Source organism: Ornithorhynchus anatinus, chromosome 14 (assembly GCF_004115215.2).
Source record: "Ornithorhynchus anatinus isolate Pmale09 chromosome 14, mOrnAna1.pri.v4, whole genome shotgun sequence".
NCBI classification, from domain to species: Eukaryota; Metazoa; Chordata; class Mammalia; order Monotremata; family Ornithorhynchidae; genus Ornithorhynchus; species Ornithorhynchus anatinus.
The window spans coordinates 46,580,963-46,602,300 of NC_041741.1; the positions used below are offsets into that span (position 1 = coordinate 46,580,963).

General features: G+C 49.8%; 1 protein-coding gene across 1 annotated transcript in view; it reads right to left on the reverse strand.

Moving 5' to 3' along the window:
• Positions 1-21,338, reverse strand: part of MRTFA (myocardin related transcription factor A) — a 147,153-nt gene that overhangs the window by 102,658 nt on the left and 23,157 nt on the right. Inside the window, exon 3 of the mRNA XM_039914065.1 lies at positions 1,842-2,103. Coding sequence (XP_039769999.1) covers positions 1,842-2,103 — 262 coding nt within the window. The remainder of the gene's footprint in view (positions 1-1,841; positions 2,104-21,338) is intronic.

Below are 21,338 nucleotides of genomic sequence, written 5' to 3' on the forward strand. Positions count from 1 at the left end.
ACCTTCCCTGACACGAGATTAACTTCCAAAGACAACAAAGGTCCAGAGACACTCTGGGACCCTTGCAATGTGCCTTCTTAACTATGCTGACTTCCAGGCCGACTGATAAGTCAGGCACCAAAGATTTACTAAGAAACCAGAGGGCCCCTACCACTATACTGGACACCTGGAGCACAGATTAAAGAGGACAGGTTCCTGCCCCCTGGGAGTTGACAAACTTCCTTTACATGGACTTTGCTTGCCTTTACTAACAGCTTTTGATAGAGAACATTCCACCTAAGTACAAAACTGCCAGATTGTGAGGCATTAAGTAAAACCATGGTGTTGGATAGCCCTAAAGAGAAATGAAGAGGAGAGGGAAAAAAAAAGTCACTTCTAATGGTGAAATCCAAGAAAGGTAAGAGGAATCTTATCTGTTTTGGCTGAAAGTCAAGTGTATATATAAAATCCATCATCGCCAGGGCACCCATTTGTACTAAGCAAATACACACACGTTCGTCAGAACCCGCATCAAATGGGGCTGGGATATGAAAACTTTGCAGGGTACATTAAAATGCAGCTTCAGCCAATTCCCAGTTTTCCAAGGAAGGGGAGTTTATGGACTGTGTGGAGGACTAATCCGTAGATAAAGTAGCTCAACAACCTTTTAAACCCATCCGACCGCCTCCAGTAATCTTTTCTAAAAGCTACTAACAGGAAGGAAAATGGACTAGTTTGTCTTTCATCTCCTTTTATCCCCGCCCCCCCCACAAACACACACATACACATAGTGGGGTGGGACTGAGTGTGTGCAACCAGTACTGAAGTGGCAAGGAGGTAGGCATCGGGGACAAGTATGGGGGAGTGTTTTAAACACACACGCACTCGGAGAAAAGACTCCGAGCAATCAAAAGTTAAACGTATCTGCTAATAAGCCCTGCATCCCTCCACGACACGTAGCCACTCAAGCAAGAAATATTCTTTGCTTGTCTCAGTGGCGATCCAGACGCTTGAAATTTAACATGAACTCTATCCATTCTGATACGGGCAATTATTCATATGCAAACTCAGGACTTTGCTAATTACCGTTTCTGCAGAAATTCTAATTCTACTGAAATTCCACAGGTTCCCAAAGGTTAACATCTCTCCTCCAAACACCTGGGGTGCGTAAAGAGAAAGCAACTCCGAAGGTAACACCCTCCTAGGGCACAGGCAAGCTACTACAGGCTCTGGCCCGCCTCCATTTCCTGTGACCACAACTTTCTACTGACTAAAAACCCCGGCGCTTCACATAACCCTCTGAACACGGCTGTGATGCAGAACTGGGAAAACCACAGAATTCCACGGGCGGACCATTCCTAGCCTCGGGGATGACGAACAATAGATGTTTCAGCCTGCTCTCCAGGCAAGGCTGAAGGACAAAGACTTTCGAGGCCACAGCCTTCACCAGGAGGCTCTCCGATCTTGTTTCACGTCCCACAGAGGAGACATCGAGATCTAATTCAAAGTTTCTCTCTCGTTTCAAAATCTCTCACCTCTCTAGAGGGTTCCGTTTCCAGGACCGAAAGGCCTTAAGAACGTAATGCTATTACTCAGTCAGTGTGTTGGGCAACCCGGACTGGAATTTTATCGCCGACGGTGGCGACCAGATGCCGGCACTGGGACAACCGTCATTTCGTTCAGCGCACGGCATTGTCAAATGACGCTCATTAAGATCTAGGACTGTTACAAAGATGCGATGATGTACTTAGAGCTACGAAAGAGGTTGCTACCGTACTCTCAAGCTACAAGCTGTCCCCGTCTAGGTGGGGGCCGGGTGGCGAAGATCCCTGAGAAAGGTGATCCCGTCCACTTCCACTCACCATTCTTGCGCTCGCTGAGCGGGGGCAGGTTGGGATTCCTGCCGGGGTGGAGGCTGAGCGTCAGCTCGGGCTGCAGGGAGAGTTCCTGCAGCTCGTTGGCGACGGCTTCGCTCTGGGGGCTCGGCGCCGCGGAAAGGGCCACCAACACCGGTTCGTCGTCATTTTCGCCGGCCCCGCCTCCGTCCAGCCCGTTCACAGTGATGACGGAAGGGGGCAGGCAGACCACGCTGGAGAACTCCACTTTGGCTTTCGTGATGGCGACCTGAAAAGGGAAGAGAATGCATTTGAGATTCCGAGGCCCCGGGTACTTATTGAGTGCTGAGTGGTACTCATTGAGTGTTTACTGTGGGCAGAGCAATGTGATGATCATAATAATTATGGTATTTGTTAAGCGCTTACTATATGCCCGGCACCGTACTAAGCGCCGGGGTGGATACAAGCAAATGGGATTGGACACGGTCCCTCGTCCCACCTGAGGCTCAGTCTCGAGCCCCATTTTCCACATGAGGTAACTGAGGCACAGAGAAGTGAACTGATTTGCCCAAGGTCACACAGCAGACATGGGACGGAGCTGGAATTAGAACCCAGGTCCTTCTGACCCACGCTATATCCATTAAGTCAGGCTATCTCACATCCTACCCAATCTGCACACTTTGCTCCCCTAATGCCAACCTACCCTCCGTACGTCGATCTTGCGTATCCTGCCGACGACCCTTCGCCCAAGTTCTCCCTCTGGCCTGGAACTCCCTCCCCCTTCACACCCGACTGATCACCGCTCTCCCCACCTTCAGAGCCTTCTTAAAATCCCAACTCCGCCAAGCGGGCTTCCCAAGCCCTCATCCCCCCCTCACCCCACCTTCCCCTCTGCGTCACCTATGCGCTTGGATCCGTATCCCTTAAAGTATGTGATATTCACCCCAGTCTCAGCCCCAACCACACTCCTGTACATATCCTTATACTCTTCCATTTCCCCTATCTGGAATTTATTTTAATGACCGTCTCCCAATCTACGCTGCAAACTCCTTATTCTATTGCGGTTTTGCTAAGTGCTTACTGTGCACCAGGCACGTACTAAACGCTGGAGTGGATGCAAGATCCCCAGGTCCCACCTGGGACTCGCAGATTAATCAGGAGGGAGAACAACGACTGAATCCCCATTTTGCAGATGAGGGAACTGAGGCACAGAGAAGTTAAGAGACTCGCTCAAGGTCACACAGCACTTAAGTGGCGGAGCTGGGATTAGAACTCAGGGCCCCTGACTCCCGGACTCTGTGTTCTTTCCACTAAGCCAAAAAGTCATGAATTAGCTGGGGAAGGCTTCCGGGAGAGGCTACGTTTTTAGGCTTGCCCGATTATGCACCTCAAAATGCTCGTATCACCGGTTTTTCGCTGCAACAGTCGGGACCATGGAAGTGCACTGAGGCACCTGGAGGCAAATTTGGAGTCAGGGATGTCACACGAAACGAAGGGAGGATCCGATGCCGCCTTCTTTCTGCCTGCACGGCTCTTCTGCGCAAACTTATCTTGATTTATAGCTATCGACTAGGCTCTTCTGCGCAAACTTATCTTGATTTATAGCTATCGACTAAAGGAGACGCTATCAATAGATATGGTCCCCTGCCTTAGGGTTTGCAACCTAAAAGCTGACCACAGTGAAGAAGGTGAACACATGACAAACGTTTCGGCTGGACTGACACCTTCCACTCGGCAAGGCAAGTCAAAAATAAAGTCCCATTTTCGGTATGTATAAGCGTCGGTGTTTGTGGGCTCTGTACAGCCGAAGATGCATGTTGTTTGAAAGAAATAAGCGGGGAGAACCCTTACTTTCTTCATTTTTAAAGCTGGCTTTGTGGAGAAGGCAGTGTGGTAATAGGGTTTTCTTCACGAAGGACTCAATATATATCACGATTACTACTACGTACTTATCTGGAATTCATTTATATTAATATCTATCTCCCCCTCTAGACAGTAAGCTCATTGTGGGCAGGGAATGTGTCTGTTAACTGTTATTCTGAACTCTCCCAAGCACTCAGTACATGCTCTGCACACAGTAAGCACTCAATAAATTTCATTCAATAGTATTTATTGAGCGCTTACTATGTGCAGAGCACTGTACTAAGCGCTTGGAATGTACAATTCGGCAACAGATAGAGACAGTCCCTGCCCATTGACGGGCTTACAGTCTAATCGGGGGAGACAGACAAAAACAACAGCAATAAATAGAATCAATTTATGAAGCATGTTTGGTTTCCACCAGCTTCTGAAATAGCTATTTTTATTTCACTTCATTGATTAGAAAATGCCATGCTCACCAGGTTTGTCATTATGAGGTTTCCAAGTATTCTCAGTGAAATCTCATTTGCTCCCATTGAATTTTCTCACTATGTGTGACCTGAAATCACTAAGCACTGAATTCATTCATTCAATAGTATTTATTGAGCGCTTACTATGCGCAGAGCACTGTACTAAGCGCTTAGAATGTACAAATCGGTAACGGAGAGAGTCCCTGCCCTCTGATGGGCTTACGGTCTAATCGGGCGAGACGGACAGACGAGAACAACTGATGGAATGAATGAGTGAATGAACACAACAACAGAGCTTTGCCAAGGGGTCCACCTACACTTCCAAGAAATACCTCCACGGGGGCAAAGACAAGATCCACTAATAATAAAGATAATAATAATGTTGGCATTTGTTAAGCGCTTACTACGTGCAGAGCACTGTTCTAAGCGCTGGGATAGACACAGGGGAATCAGGTTGTCCCACGTGGGGCTCACAGTCTTCATCCCCATTTTCCAGATGTGGTAACTGAGGCACAGAGAAGTGAAGTGACTTGCCCACGGTCACACAGCTGACAAGTGGAAGAGCCGGGATTCGAACCCACGAGCTCTGACTCCCAAGCCCGGGCTCTTTCCACTGAGCCACACTGCTTCCCCCTAGAAACCAGCAGCCAACGTGCCATCAAGCCTTTGTCCATAGGTCAGGCCTGGGAGTCTGGGGTCTAATCCCAGCTCCACCACTTACCTACAGTGTGACCTTGGGCAAATCACTTCACTTCCCTGTGCCTCTGTTCTGTCATCTGTCAAGTGGGGATTTATTAATTCATCTCCCTCCCCCTGAGCCTGTGAACACCGTGCCGGACAGGGATTGTGTCTGACCTGATTATCTCTTGTATCCCCTCCGGTGCTCAGTGAAGTGTTGGGCTCATAGTAAGTGCTTACCAAATATTATTATTAAAGATGAAAAACACCTCTACAATCAAAGAACTGACAAAGGGAACGGGAGATGATTTAGGGTCAAGAAACATTTCTGCTAGCCTTTATATTCAAGCCAGGTTGGCAAAGGCAAGCCTCTGTGGGTTTTCTGTTACTTCATCCCCGCTCTCTCCTCCTCTAGGAAACCCTCCGCAAAGAGGAAGAGTAAGAAATGAAAGAAAGGAGAATCCTGGGCAAGGGACGAAAGGCCAGAGGTTGGCTTGTTGAATGGTAACACAGAGGCAATGGAAACAGCCGGCTACATCGGACACTATCCTTTACTGTAAAAGCGACACGGGAAAAATCAAAGTCACAAGCATTCAGGTGAAGAAAATGAAATATCTACACAGTAATCCAACCAAAAGAATATTTACAATAGTGATTCATTCAATTCAATAATGTATTTATTCAATACAATTAAAATTCTGGTGGTTTGTACAATATTTACAATAGCGAAGTCTTCTAACCCCAATAGAGGCATTCATTTAAAAAAAAAAAAGTGCATCAAGATCAAACTTCATCTTCCAAAATGATATCCGGTGTCTAACGTACTATCTGCTGATTTGACATCAGAGGGAGACAGGAGGAAAAATAAACCACACGAGGACAGGGTCATCTCCCACAATCTATATCTGCTTCTCCCCTCTTCTTTCTCCAGCCTCTCAATAATAATAATAATAATAATACCTGTGAAGCGCTTACTCTGCATACAGCCCTGTAATAAGCCCTGGGGTAGATACCGAAAAGGCAGATCTGACACGGTCTCTGCTCCACAGGAGGCTTCCTGTCTAAGAGGGAGGGAGGAGGTATTACATGCCCATTTTACTGATGAGAAAACTGAGGCACAATCAAGTTATGTGACTTGCGGAAGGTCACACAGCAGGCAGGTGGCAGAGCTGGCACTGGATTGTTTTGGGGAGCAACACGGAATTGTGGAAAAACCCAAAACCTGGGTCAAGGGATCTGGGTTGTAATCCTAGCTCTGCTACTTGGCTATGTGAACTTGGGACAGTCGCCTTAACTGCTCTGTGCCTCAGTTTCCAAAGCTTTAAAATGAGGAATCAATATCTGCTCTCCCTCCTACTTCGGCTGGGAGCCCAATGGGGCGATAGGGACTGTGTTCAACCTGATTAACTTATATCTCCTGCAGTGCTTGATACAGAGCAAGTGCTTAATAAATACCATAATACCTGAATATCATATTACATATCGACAGTGTAAACGCTAGTAGCGGGAGGCTCAAAGGGCACCGTGGAGGAATTGAACTGGGGCTCAATTTTCCAAACTATATTATGGCCAAAGCATCAGCTAAAGTCAAGAAACTAGTCCTGTCTCTATCGCTTCATCCTGAGAATCTTCATTCCTGATTTCTTTCTGGCTCCCAAGAGAAACTCTACAGTTAACGAACTGCCTTTCCACTGATCCTAAGGTTTTTCTAAATGGTATTTGTTAGGTGCTTACTATGGGCCAGGTACTGTAATAAACACTGGAGTAGGAACAAGATAATCAGGTTGGATTTTGGGGCTCGCAGTCTTCATCCCCATTTTACAGATAAGGTAACTGGGGCACAGAGAAGTGAAGTGACTTGCCCAAAGTCACACAGCAGTCAGGTGGCAGAGTCAGAATTAGAAGCCAGGCCCTTCTGACTCGCAGGCCCATAATAATAATAATAATAATAATTAGGGTATTCGTTAAGCACTTACTATGTGAAAGGCACTGTATTACCTCTTGTCAGCTGTGTGACTGTGGGCAAGTCACTTAACTTCTCTGTGCCTCAGTTCCCTCATCTGGAAAATGGGGATGAAGACTGTGAGCCTCACGTGAGACAACCTGATTACCCTGTATCTCCCCCAGCGCTTAGAACAGTGCTCTGCACATAGTAAGCGCTTAACAAATACCAACATTATTATTATTATCATTACTAAGCACTGGGGTGGGTACAGGCAAATCGGGTTGGACACAGTTCCTGTCCCACGTGGGGCTCAGTCTCAATCCCCATTTTACAGATGAGGGAACTGAGGCACGGGGAGTTAAGTGACTTGATCACAGTGGACAGGTGGCGGAGCCAGGATTAGAACCCATGACCTTCTGACTCCCAGGCCCATGCTCTATTCATTACGTCACGCTGCTGCCTTGAAGCCAGAGTACTATTAACAAACTGCCTTTCTATTAATTATAAGCGCCTTGAGGGCAGGGATCCCGTCTGCCAATTGTTTTCCAGAGTACTCTCCCAAGCACTCAGTACAGTGCTCTGCACACAGCTTTTAATCTTTAAGCAGCCACAGCATGCAGCTTACAGTAAAGTAAAATTAAATTCTGGTTTTCGTTAAGCGCTTACTATGTGCAAAGCGCTGTTCTAAACTCTGGGGGATACAAGGTGATCAGGTTGCCCCACGTGGGGCTCACAGTTTTAATCCCCATTTGACAGATGAGGGAACTGAGGCACAGAGAAGTTAAGTGACTGGCCCAAGGTCACACAGCTGACTGGCGGCGGAGCCGGAATTAGAACCCGTGACCTCTGACTCCCAAGCCCGCGCTCTTTCCACTGAGCCACGCCGCTTCACAGTAGGGACGGCAGACGGGCTGAGCCGCTGCTGCCTTTTTTGATCATCGATAAATGATTTCAGTCTTTTCTCGCAATGCCCCCGGGGTAACTTGGGAGCACTGGATCTTCTTTTCTACAGTTTTGGAACCCGGGGGAGTGTCAAGTTGTCATGGGGTATAAGTCCACTAAATTCGAGGAGCTCACAAAGGTACCGCTGAATACGGAAGCAGAGTGTCAAGCACTCTACTAAGAGCTGGGGGTAGACACAAGATGATCCGCACGGAGCTCACAGAGAGGCAGCGTGGCTCAGTGGAAAGAGCCCAGGCTTGGGAGTCAGAGGTCGTGGGCTCTAATCCCGGCTCCGCCGCTCGCCAGCTGGGTGACTTTCGGCAAATCACTTAACTTCTCTGTGCCTCAGTTCCCTCATCTGTAAAATGGGGATTAAAAGTGTGAGCCCCACGTGGGACGTCATCACCCTGTATCCCCCAGCGCTTAGAACAGTGCTTTGCACGTAGTAAGCGCTTAACAAATACCACCATTTATTTTTATTTTAAGGAGGAGGGGGAACAGGCATTGAATCTCCATTTTGCAGACGCGGGAAGTGAAGCCCACCCGAAGCCCAAGAAGAAGTGAAGCGGCTCGTCCAGGATCGCATAGCGGACGAGTGGCAGAGCCGGGATTAGAATCCAGGTCCTCTGACTCACAGGCCTGCGCTCCAACCAGGAGGCCACACTGCTCTTCCTCCTCTCCAGCCTCTCGACTAGAATCCCTCCCGTTGTGAAGCGGTCTCCCAACTCCTCTACAGGTTCCATTCATTCATTCATTCATCCAATAGTATTTACTGAGCGCTTACTATGTGCAGAGCACTGTACTAAGCGCTTGGAATGGACAGATCGGTAACAGATAGAGACAGTCCCCGCCCTTTGACGGGCTGACAGTCTAATCGGGGGAGACGGACAGACAAGAACGATGGCAATAAATAGAATCAAGGGGATGAACATCTCATTAAAACAACAGCATATAAATAGAATCAAGGTGATGTACATCTCATTAGCAAAATTCCACAAAGGCTATGCTCAGAATTCCCAGTTTCCCCTAGAGGAGGGAAGGAAGGGATTAGTGGTTGAACCTCTCCTCTCAAAAGGAATCACCTTTTCTTTCCTTCACTCATGAGCATTTATTGAGCACTTGTGTCCACAGCGCTGTACTAGACCCACAGGAACATTCGAGAAGAGTGAGAGACCCTGGGCCCACCCTCAAGGGGCTTCTACTCTAGCGGACGGGAACCTTAGCGCTCGCCTCTTTTCTGGAGAAACTGTTCCCTCTAGTATCGACAGCCCTGGGCCTCCGAGGTCCCGGAAATGGCTTCTTCTCCTGGGGATTCCTCCTCTTCCAGAAAGCAGTGCGGCCCGCTGGGCTTGAGAGTCAGAGGGAGCTGGATTCTAATCCCGTCCCCGCCCCTTGTCTGCTGGGTGACCCTGGGCAAGTCACTTAACTTCTCGGTGCCTCAGTGACCTCATCTGTAAAATGGGGATGAAGACCGGGAGCCTCACGTGGGACAACCTGATGACCCTGTATCTCCCCCAGCGCTTAGAACAGCGCTCGGCGCATAGTAGGCGCTTAACAAATACCAACATTATTATCATCACTTAACTTCTCTCTGCCTCAGTTCTCTCGCCTGTAAAATGGGAATTCGCTACCTGCTCTCCCTCCTACTTAGACTGTGAGCCCAGTGTTGGATCTGATTATTCTGTATCTGACTCAGTGGTTGGCACACAGTAAGCCCATAACAAACACCACCACCATTAATATTATTTACGGTTATTCCATCACCTTTTCTGACTCACTCTGCTCTGGACGACATTCCCAACCCCGTCCCGACACTCCACAGGGCCTTCACCTAGAGGAGAAGCCGTCTGGCCAAGGGATCCATGAGACACTTTCCCGGAGAGCCTTCTTTTCCTTGGGCCGGCCTCTCACCAGGCATGCGGGTGGCCCGACTGAAATTCCCTTTCGTTTGATCATCCTGTTTTCTACCTGAAGAATTACAGTCAGTCGATCATATTTAATAATAATAATGTTGGTATTTGTTAAGCGCTTACTATGTGCCGAGCACTGTTCTAAGCGCTGGGGGAGATACAGGGTAATCAGGTCGTCCCACGTGAGGCTCGCAGTTAATCCCCATTTTACAGATGAGGGAACTGAGGCACAGAGAAGTTAAGTGACTCGCCCACAGTCACACGGCTGACGAGTGGCAGAGCCGGGAGTCGAACCCATGACCTATGACTCCGAAGCCCGGGCTCTTTCCACTTGGTGAGCGCTTACTGCATGCAAACCACTGTACTGAGCACTTGGGACAGTACAGTAAAACAATAAATAGACACATTCCCTGTCCGCAGCAAGCTTAGGGTCTAGAGCGCTTGGGAGGGCACCATCCGACACAGTTGGTAATAATAATAATATTATGGTATTTAATAATTTCTGTTACCGATTCGTACATTCCAAAGGCTCAGTACAGTGCTCGGCACATAGTAGGCGTTCAATAAATACCACTGAATGAAATGCTATTGAATGAATAAGTGCTTACTACGAGCCAGGAATTGTACTAAGCACTGGACACGTCCCCTGCCTACGAGGAGCTTCCTCCTGCAATCAAACCAACGGCTGAAGGTTTTTTGGCAGCCAAGACTTAGCTGGAAGGTTGGGTGTCCCAACCCAGAGTGGCCACCCTCTCCGGCAGGCTCTCTGCAGCGCACTGGGCCCAATCTGCAGCTTTCCAGAGGCCTACACCCCAGGCAGCCCGGGCTCAGTGCTGGTTTCTCCTCAGCAGTTCCTTTCTGGTTGCCGCGATCCTCCTTCGGTAGGCCAGGGTCAGTGGCCTTTCAGCCCAGCTGTTCTCTTCCATTCTTGGATTTCTCCCGGCCAGTCCCGTTGTTGCAAATCCCACTTCTACCGCCACATGTGGCGGAGGGACAACTGGGCCAAATCCTGACGCTGAACGCGTTTGCTCTTTCACGCGGGGTTTCAAATTTCCCTTCTCCAGGTACTGAATTGCTTTTCTGCCCTAGCTGATCTGGGGATTGGAGGCTCTCAGCATGCCACGACGCTGCCCTGGCCTCCCCCGGGCTCTGTCTAGCGCTGAAAATCCCTCAGCCTCTTTCCCCCAAGTCAGCTTCTTCAGCTCCTTTGCAGCAGACCTCACGCTAAGGGCTTCCTTAGAGAAGCAGACCCGGACCAGATCCTCCTTAGAGGATCCTTAGAGAAGCAGTATTGCGTAGTGGATGGGCCACAGGCCTGGGAGTCAGAAGGTTCTGGGTTCTAATTCCAACTCCACCTCGTAGCTGCTGTGTGACCTCCGGTGAATCGCTTTACTTCTCTGAGCCCCACTTACCTCATCTGTAAAATGGGGATCGAGATGGTGAGCCCCACGGGGGACAGGGACCGTATCCGCGCCGGTGCTCAGTACAGTGCCTGGCACATCGTAAGCACTTGGCGGGTACCAGAATTATCGTTGTCGTTCTTTAGGGGGGCTCTCTCCTCCGAAGCTTCTCGGGTTCGGTTAGCAAAGCCGCTTCTTTTTGCTTGTTCCCTTCAGTCCTCCCGGCTTGCAGCTGTTCTCTCTTTAGAGGCAGGAGCTCAGATCAACTCCAGCTGGGAGTATTTGTTCCCCTCTCAACGGGGTAGGGTTTCCTTTAATAGGGTGGGAGACCCACCCTAACCCACCCACCCCCACCCACGCAGACAGCTGAGTATCTGAGTATGTCCCGGCGAGTCTATCGAACACCGGTTCAGAACCTCTACAAAACAGCATTTTTCTAGGCTCTCCAGGCCTGGCATCAGATAAGCAGCATGATGTAGTGGACAGAGGGGGGCCCTGGGGGTCAGAAGGTCATGGGTTCTAATCCCAGCTCCGCCACTTGTCTACTGTGTTACCTAGGTCAAGTCTCTTTAACCTCAGTTACTTCACCTGGAAGACGGGGATTGAGATTGAGCCCCCTGTGGGACGGGGACTGTGTCCAACCCGCTTTGCTTGTATCCACCCCAGAACTCAGTAGCGTAGCTGGCGCATAGTAAGCGCTTAACAATTATCACTATTATTATTATTATTACAGCATGGAGTAAACATGGACTGCACACAAATTTGCTTCTGGTGTCCCTCTAAATTTCTGCTTTAGTGAAGACACAGCTGTAGTTTTCTCCTTGTTCTTTCCTACACTGCTCAAGAAGTTGTTTTACCTTCATTCATTCATTCAATAGTATTTATTGAGCACTTACTATGTGCAGAGCACTTTACTAAGCGCTTGGAATGTACAAATCGGCAATAGATAGAGACGGTCCCTGCCCATGGATGGGTTTACAGTCTATAGATATCTCTCTAAGGGATCCTGGACATTCCCTTTCTTGATCTCTTGCTTGGAGAAGCAGCGTGGCTCAGTGGAAAGAGCCTGGGCTTCGGAGTCAGAGGTCATGAGTTCGACTCCCGGCTCTGCCACTTGTCAGCTGTGTGACTGTGGGCAAGTCACTTCACTTCTCTGTGCCTCAGTTCCCTCATCTGTAAAATAGGGATTAAAAGCGTGTGAGCCCCACGCGGGACAACCTGATGACCCTGTATCTCCCCCAGCGCTTAGAACAGTGCTCGGCACCTTAAGTAAGCGCTTAACAAATACCAACATTATTATCTCTTGAGTTGCACTTTGCCTGAAAGTAATAATAATAATTGTGGTATTTGTTAAGCACTTACTAGGTGCCAAACACTGTCCAAAGCGCTGAGGTAGATAAAGGGTAATTTAGTTGTCCCACATGAGGCTCCCAGTCTTAATCCCCATTTTACAGCTGAGGTCACTGAGGCCCAGAAAAGTTAAGTGACTTGCCCAAAGTTACACAGCTGACAAGTGGCGGAGCCAGGATTAGAACCCACGACCTCTGACTCCCAAGCCCGGGCTTTTTCCACTAAGCCATGCTGCTTCTCTAACCAAGCGAAACCAAGTCACCCCCTCTCTCCCTATCCCCTCTCTCAAAAGTACAGTCCAAGAGGCTCCACGAGAACTTTCCTTAAGGGCCACCTGAAAGCGCAGTCACTTATCAACCATTTGCCTGTATTTCTTAATAATAATAACTGGTATTTGTTAAGCGCTTACTCTGTGCCAGGCGACTGTACTAAGCGCTGGGGTGGATACAAGAAAATCGAGTCGTATGCAGTCCCTGTCCCACACGGGGCTCACAGTCTCGATCCCCATTTTCCAGATGAGGTAACTGAGGCTCACAGAAGTGAAGTGACTTGCCCAAGATCAGGTTGCGGAGCTGGGATTAGAACCCATGCCCTTCTGACTCCCACGTGTCTACTCGGACATTACATTCCTTCTTAGGGGCAGTTTTCAAGCTAAGACTTTATCCTTGCTCCCCTTACGGTTGCGGCTTCTCCGATCCTTTCTATCCCCATCTCCTACGGCAGGCCCGTACAGCAAAACGGACAGACCCGCAGAGATGGGAAGCAGCGTGGTCTGGCGGAAAGAGCACAGGCCCGGGGAACCGAGAGGACCTGGAGTCTAATCCCGGCTCTGCCACTTACCCCCTGTGGGACCTCGGGCAAGTCACCCAACTTCCCTGGGCCTCAGTTTCCTCATCTGCAAGTGAGGATCCAATACCTGTTCGCCCTCCTACTTAGGATGAGACTCCCACATGGGTCCTGATTATCTTGTATCTATCCTAGAGCTTAGCTGCTTGGCACATAGAAAGCAGTCAATTATTTAGCACTTAGTTGGTGCTAAGCACTATACTAAGTGCTTGGGAGAATACAATAAAACAGAGTCGGCGGAGCCTTTCACAAGAACTACGATTATTATTATATGGAAGGGGGCACCAGGGCAGGAGGGCCAGCAGAACCACTGCGGGGCCCGAGTCCAGAGGCTCTGGCTGCGAGGATGCTGCCCAGCCTCCAAGACTGTACATCTCTGAACACGCAAACGTTGGAATGAGAGACCTGTTCGGACAAACCTCACCCGGGATGAAGAGAGGCAGCAATTGAGGGAGGGGGTGGACATTTACAGGTACCGCTTTGTTTGCATCGACCAGTTTAATTACTCCTCTTACAATGGGGCCATTTGAAGCCGAGCCCTACTTTCCACAGCCAGAGGCCTGCTCCTCATCTGCTTTCCCACGCCTCCTCCCGCACTACAGACCTGAGAGAAATGCTCTCCTTCGGCCCAGAGGCCGGTTGGATACAAGCCGGTGAATATTTAGAAGCTGATTCCATTTTTAATAAAGTCCTGATAATATTACGTCCTGCTTTATGAAAAGACTATTCCCCGTTTTTCTGCAGAAACTCATCGAGAGAGACTCGCCCAGTGGTTCTCCTAGGCCTACGCTCGGGCTGGAGTTTCCCCCTTTGGGCCTCGACCTCGCGGGAGCCATTTCCCTTTCCCGTTCCGACGCGGCAGAGCCCTGCTCCTCATCTGCTTTCCCACGCCTCCTCCCGCACTACAGACCTGAGAGAAATGCTCTCCTTGGGCCCAGAGGCCGGTTGGATACAAGCCGGTGAATATTTAGAAGCTGATTCCATTTTTTAATAAAGTCCTGATAATGTTACGTCCTGCTTTATGAAAAGACTATTCCCCATTTTTGTGCAGAAACTCATCGAGAGAGACTCGCCCAGTGGTTCTCCTAGGCCTACGCTCGGGCTGGAGTTTCCCTCTTTGGGCCTCGACCAAGCGGGAGCCATTTCCCTTTCCCGTTCCGACGCGGCCTGCCAACCACCAGAGGGGCCTCTGGCGTCCCGGGATGGGGACTCCCGGTTCTCCTCAAACTCGGAGCCGTGCTCCGGGACGGGAACTCCTAGTTCTCCTCAAAGGCGGGGCCGCGCTCCGGCCGGGACAGCTGGTGGCGTGGCGCTCGCCGTATCCGACCACGGAGCGGGGTCTTCCGACGCCACGGCGGGCCGGGTCCTGAGGGGGCTGACTAAGATCGCTGAGGGGAAGTGTGGAGAGAGGGGGATTCCTGCTCGGGTGACATGAGGTCCTTCAGCCAACCATACATCCTCCAGAAAAAGTGTGAAGAAAAAGGGGGGGGGGGCACTTCCAGCTTTAGGGCAAAAGAGGACCCTGCGAGGCAGGGAACTCGGTCGGGAGTAACAATGAGCAAAAGTTTGAAAGGCGCAAAGGAAACCGGAGGAGCCGTGTGCAGGCGAGAGAATCTGGGGAGGGGCCAGCGGGCCAGCCTCTGGTGTTCAAAATGGACTCACTGGGGGCAGGGAGGAAAGCATGAAAAAGATAAAAATCGCTCACACTCCCCCACACCAACGTGGGAGCCGGAGTTAGCCGATGAGGAAAAAATAGTCATGGAAGGGTGTCGCGGCTCTAAGTGAATCAGGTCTCAAGATGAATGAGCAAGAGGCGAAGAAACGTCTCGGTGACCTGGGCCCCAAAGCGGCAGAATCACTAAGAATCAGTGACTCAGAAGAATGAGGGGGAAGAGGAGAGCAAGGAACACGCTGACATTTCCAAATAGCAGAAGCTGCTAAAGAACCAGAAAATAAGAAGGTTTTTCCCATTTACTTGTGGGTTTCAGCATTTTCCTAGTGATAAGCGCCGGACTGATCCGTGATGGTCTCGAGCACCGTTTCATCCAAAGGCCTCCCCGCCGCCCCTTTCCATTCCATCTGCATGGACCTGCGGGGGTTACTGAAGTCCTCTGGGAGACGCCCCGAAATATAAGACCCCGATTCATCAACGTCATTATAGCGCTCTGGACTGTCTCAAAAGAATAGAAGTCTCAGGGCCCCTGCCCGGGACAAATTCAAAATAGAAAGTTTATTTTAATTAATTCTCCCTGGCACAGTGGATAAACCAAGGGCCTGGAATTAGAAGCTCATGGGTTCTAATCCCAGCTCTGCCACTTGTCTGCTCTGTGGCCTTGAGGAAGTCACTTCACTTCTCTGGGCCTCAGTTACCTCACCTGGAAAATGGGGATTAAGACTGTCAGCCCCATGGGGGACAGGGACTGTGTCCAATCCGACTTGCTTGTATTCACCCCAGTGCTTAGTACAGTGCCTGGAACATAGCGCTCAAAAAATATACCAGAATAATAATAATGTTGGTATTTGTTAAGCGCTTACTATGTGCAGAGCACTGTTCTAAGGGCTGGGGTAGATACAGGGTAATCAGGTTGTCCCACGTGAGGCTCGCAATCTTCATCCCCATTTTACAGATGAGGTCACTGAGGCCTAGAGGAGTGAAGAGACTTGCCCACGGTCTCATAGCTGCCGAGTGACAGAGCCGGAATTTGAACCCATGACCTCTGACTCCCAAGCCTGGGGTCTTTCCACTGAGCCTAAAACCATATCACTCAGCTCTGCACGAGAAAAGTTTCAATTCATCTCCCCTCCTAAAAGCAGCAGTGGGGGAATCTATTTCATGCCACACGAAACCCCTTCTTCTCCGCTTCCTGGAGGAAGAGTGAGATGTTACTAGTTTTGTCTATTTCCCACCTGTGTATTCTTTCCCTGCGCTCACTACAGTGCTCTGCACATAGGGAGTGCTTAATAAACCCTACTTTTGCTATTTCTGTCGGCTCAGACGCTACCAGTCCCTCCACTGATCGAACTACAGGGCAACAGAAGCCCAGCCCAGGACATCTTTATGTGACTTTACCTCCCGGTCCGGAGAACCAGCACGCAAACGCAGGAGCTATTCACTAAATGTAGCCGTTGACGACTAAATCACTCGATTAAAATATTAAATATAGCAAAAAAAAAAAAAGCCCACTAAAGCAGCAGCATTCCTGGTTTTAGGGTTTGATTTTTGCTTTTGGGTGGGGTCCCAGACAACTTCTCCGGGAACTTGGCCTAGAGGTGGGCCAACCACAGGCCCGGAGAGGGAGAACCTGCCAATGAGAGTCCCGTAGGAGGGTGGAGAGAGTTGCCAACGACTCCGGAGAGGGTGGAAGGTGAAGTTTCGGCAACGTCTGGGTAGAGGGACAGGCCGGGAACCCTCCCAGCCTTAGAGGGGGGAGAAGTTCCCGGCTCCTCTCATTCCCTCCGCGAATGCCGGAAAAGTAGCGACGGAATACGGGGGGAAAAGAGGGGGGCCGCAGGGGCGGGGAGACGGTACCCAGGGCCAAATCTGCCACTTGAGCCAAACCCGAAGGAATTTCCGAGCCACCCGGAGACATGCAAATCTAGAGTCACTTCTCTATGGCTAATTTTAGGTAAGGACCACAGCCTGACACAGTACACTCATCATCTACCCCCACACTTCCTGGGCCCCCCGCTCCCCCCAAAATACGGTTCTGTCCCAACCCTCCACAAGTACACTTTGTGGGGCTCTTTATACGTCAAGCGATAACGACAGCAGCCACCCTCAAGTCCTAGGAGCTGGCCAGTGCCTCTTTCACTCTAGTTTTGCGGCCTTTAAGCACGAGCGTCGAGCTGCGGGGCACATGGCATGACGATTATTCACGCTTGGGTGAGGAGCTAAGGCCGTTGAGATGCCAGATAGAGGCAGAAGCTCCGGCTTTAAGAGGAAAGCCCACAGATCTCAACATGGAAGCTCCTTGGGGGCAGGGATTGTGTCTTTTTTATGGTATCCGTGAAGCGCTTACCGTGCGCCGAGCACTGTACTAAGCGCTGAGGTCGTCAAGTTGGACACAGTCTCTGTCCCACGTGGGGCTCACTGTCCTAATCTCTATTTTACAGATGAGGTAACTAAGGGCCAGAAAAATAAAGTAGTTTGCCCATGGCCACAGAGCCCACAAGGGGTGGAGTCAGAAATAGAACCCGGGTCCTTCTGACTCCCAGACGCGTGCTCTATCTACTAGGCTATGCTCTTTCTCTAGAGTGCACTTTCCCAAGTGCTTAGTACAGTGCTCTGCACACAATAAACGTCCAATAAACACCACCGATTGGCTGATAGACGCTTTCATCGCAAAGCAGCATGGCATACCGGATTGAGCGCCGGCCCGGGAGCCGGGGGTCACGGGTTCTAATTCCAGCTCCACCGCTTATCCGCTGCATGACCTCGGACAAGTCATTTCACTTCTCTGTGTCTTAGTTACCTCATCTGTAAAATGGGAACTGAGACAGCGAGCCCCACGTGGGACAGGGACTCCCTCCAACCCGATTTCTTTGTAACCACTCCAGTGCCTAGGACGGTGCCTGGCACGTAGTAAGCACTCGAATACTATTATTATTATGGCAAACATCATGGAAAATTACAATTTCTTTATCCCAGAAAATCAGTTCATGCCATGAAATAAGCTGGCTGGGCCAGAGCGGGGCAAGGGAAATCAGACATGAATGTAGATGAGAACAAACCGGAATGAAAATGTAAAATGCGACCCACGGCAGTGATTCTATACTCCTTCAGGAAACTGGTACTCACTTCATCAGCAGTACACCATTAAGTGCCGGAATGGTAATTGAAAAGTTTGCAGGCTGATTGCAGTTCTGAAACGATCTGCAGGGCTAATCGATTTTAATACAACATAGACAAATGCCTATTAGTGGATCCCTTTAATTCCCTGGTCTTATTCAATATCCCTAAGAAATCATCTTCCAGTTTAGCACTAAAATGGCAAGATACGAATCCTTCGGTTCAGCTCTCCGACCCAATTCTCTCCCACGAGCTGGACGGTGTGCGAGCCCGCTGGAAAAGCAGATCTTATTTGCAGGGGGAACGAGTTCAGTGGCATTTACTGAGCGCTTACTATGTGCAGAGCACTGTACTGAGCTCTTGGGAGGATACGATACCCCGGCAACTGGCAGACGCATTCCCTACCCACCACAAGCCTACAGTCTGGAGACATTCCCATCATTACACCAACAGCCTGGCTGCTTTGCCTTGGTTAAGCACAAGTTCCCAAACTTCATTATTAATAATAATAATAATAATAGTATTTGTTGAGCGCTTACTACGTGCCAGGCACTTTTCTAAGCGACAGAGTAGAAACAAGGTGATCACGCTGGACAGAGTCCCCGTCCCACCTGGGGCTCAGTCTCAATCCCCACTTCACCGATGAGGTAACCGAGGACCAGAGAAATGAAGTGACTTGCCCAAGGTCACACAGCAGACAAGAGGCAGAGGTGGGATTAGAACCCATGACCTCTGACTCCCAAGCCCACGCTCTTGCCACTAAGCCACGCTGCTTCCATATTTCATATTTCATTCTAACCCCTTGAACTGAACCAGCGGGGCTCAGTGGAAAGAGCCCGGGGTTGGGAGTCAGCGGTCATGGGTTCGAATCCCGGCTCAGCCGCTTATGAGCTGTGTGACTCTGGGTGAGTCACTTAACTTCTCTGTGCCTCAGTTACCTCATCTGTAAAACGGCGATGAACGCTGTGAGCCCCACGTGGGACCACCTGATCACCCGGTATCCTCCCCAGCGTTTAGAACGGTGCTTCGCACATAGTAAGCATGTAACAAAATGCCATTATTATTATTATTCATTCATCCCTCCACTCACCCTCTATGTGGAGTGAAAGCAAACACGCCTTCTCATGCAATCACACTCTGTTCTCTACAACGCGTTCTTGCCAAACTTTGCGTTGAGGAAAACGCATCTTATCCTACCGACGCTGCACGCATACACACAAACTACTTCTTCCAACGCGTGCTACGCTGAGTTCAAAGGGGCTCGAGCCATCAGCTGGACACCCCCTACTCCTCCCCATCGCAAGCTCGTTGTGGTCAGGGAACACGTCTGCCAACTCTATTATCCTGCACTCTCCCAAGGGCTCGGCGCACGATAGGTGCTCAATAGATACCACTGATTGATGACGTTCTGGCTAAAACTTATAGCGAAAACACACGTTATAGCAGAGCTGGGTGGACTAAATGGAATGATGTGGGAATTCTCCAACGTACGGGAGACCGTAAGCTCCTCGTGGGCGCAGCGCGGCTCAGTGGAAAGAACCCAGGCTTGGGAGTCAGAGGTCATGGGTTTGAATCCCGGCTCTGCCACCTGTCAGCTGTGAGACTGGGGGCAAGTCATTTAACTTCTCTGTGCCTCAGTGACCTCTTCTGTAAAATGGGGATGAAGACCGGGAGCCTCACGTGGGACAACCTGATTACCCTGTATCTCCCCCAGCGCTCTGCACACAGTAAGCGCTTAACAAATACCGACGTTATTATTATTATTACGAGCGGGGATCGTGCCTACCAGTTCCGGGTTGTACTTTCCCAAAAACGCTCTGCCAGGCATAAGCAGTCAGTAAATACCACTGATCGACTGAAGTACAGGTAGGGAGGCTAAACAACGGCCGCCAATCCAACAGCGACCATCAATGGAACTGAATCTTTTTCAGCTGCTCACGGTCTTTCCCCAAACCTGATAGAGGCCGGGGGGAGAAGTTAAACACACTCCCCCCGACCCCGACGTTCTCCGGCTTCATTCCAACTACATTTAGCACCCTCGAGGCCAGGAAAAAAAGCACCTCCGCACATCAGCACGGGAAGAAATCGTCTTCTCCAAGGCTGGGTAAAATAAAATGGACACTGGCCTTTTGCGGTAAACCATGAGGCTGACCACAGAGCAGTTCAAGGAGAGTGCACAGGAAATATCTGCGTCTCTGTGTCTTTCCGGTCACTACCGATCTAGGTGTATGGGGAGCTGCAGTTGGAAAACCGAAAGCAAGAAAGGCAGAGGAAATATTTTAAGGCCCTGGTAAGACAAAGCCTCAGGCAATGTTGCATCCCGGTTTCAAACCCGCGAGGGGGTGGGGGGTGTCCACTGCTCAAGACAGACCGGCCTGGCGCAATGCTACGGAGAAAGGAGGGGCTCTCTCGAGCAAAAGTCTCAAAAGGAACGGGAGGCAAGGAGGTGAAGGGGGAAGAACAGTGTCGACCCTGCAAACATTAAGCAAAACAACACAACAATAGTCAACCTTTTTTGTGTACAATGTAGCCAGGACTGTGGGTCCCGTGTTGGCCTTTTTAGCCACACGTGCGCTCGTAGGTGAAACTCATTATTAGTGGTGTCTTCCTCAGTACAAAGGATGATTATACACACATGTGTGGGTGAATACGCATATACATATACACATGCCTGTCTACACACGCGTGTGTGCACGCATGCATATATGCATGTACACAAATGGTAAGACACTTTGGTCTTACCAGGGACTTAAAATATTTCCTCTGCCTTTCTTACTTTGGGTTTTCCAACTGTTTTTAGCTGTATGAACATACGTGTATATATACACCCACACCGACATATGTGCACATATATATATATACACACACATATATAAAGTGCCTAGTAGTAATAATAATAATAATGGTATTTGTTAAGCGCTATGTGCCAGGCACTGTACTAAGCACTGGAGTGGCTACAAGCAAACCAGGTTGGACACAGTCCCTGTCCCAGGTGGGGTTCATAGTCTCAATCCCCATTTTACAGATGAGGTAACTGAGGCTCAGAGAAGTGAAGTGCCTTGCCCAAGGTCGCGCAGCTTTGGAGTCGGAGGTCGTGGGTTCAAATCCTGGCTCAGCCACTTGACAGCTGTGTGACTTTGGGCAAGTCACTTCACTGCTCTGTGCCTCAGTTACCCCATCTATAAAATGGGGATTAAGACTGTGAGCTCCACGTGGGGCAACGTTCACCTTGTATCCTCTCCAGCGCTTAGAACAGCGCTTTGCACATAGTAAGTGCTTAAATGCCATTATTATTCATGGGAAGCAGCATGGCTCGGTGGAAAGAGCCCGGGCT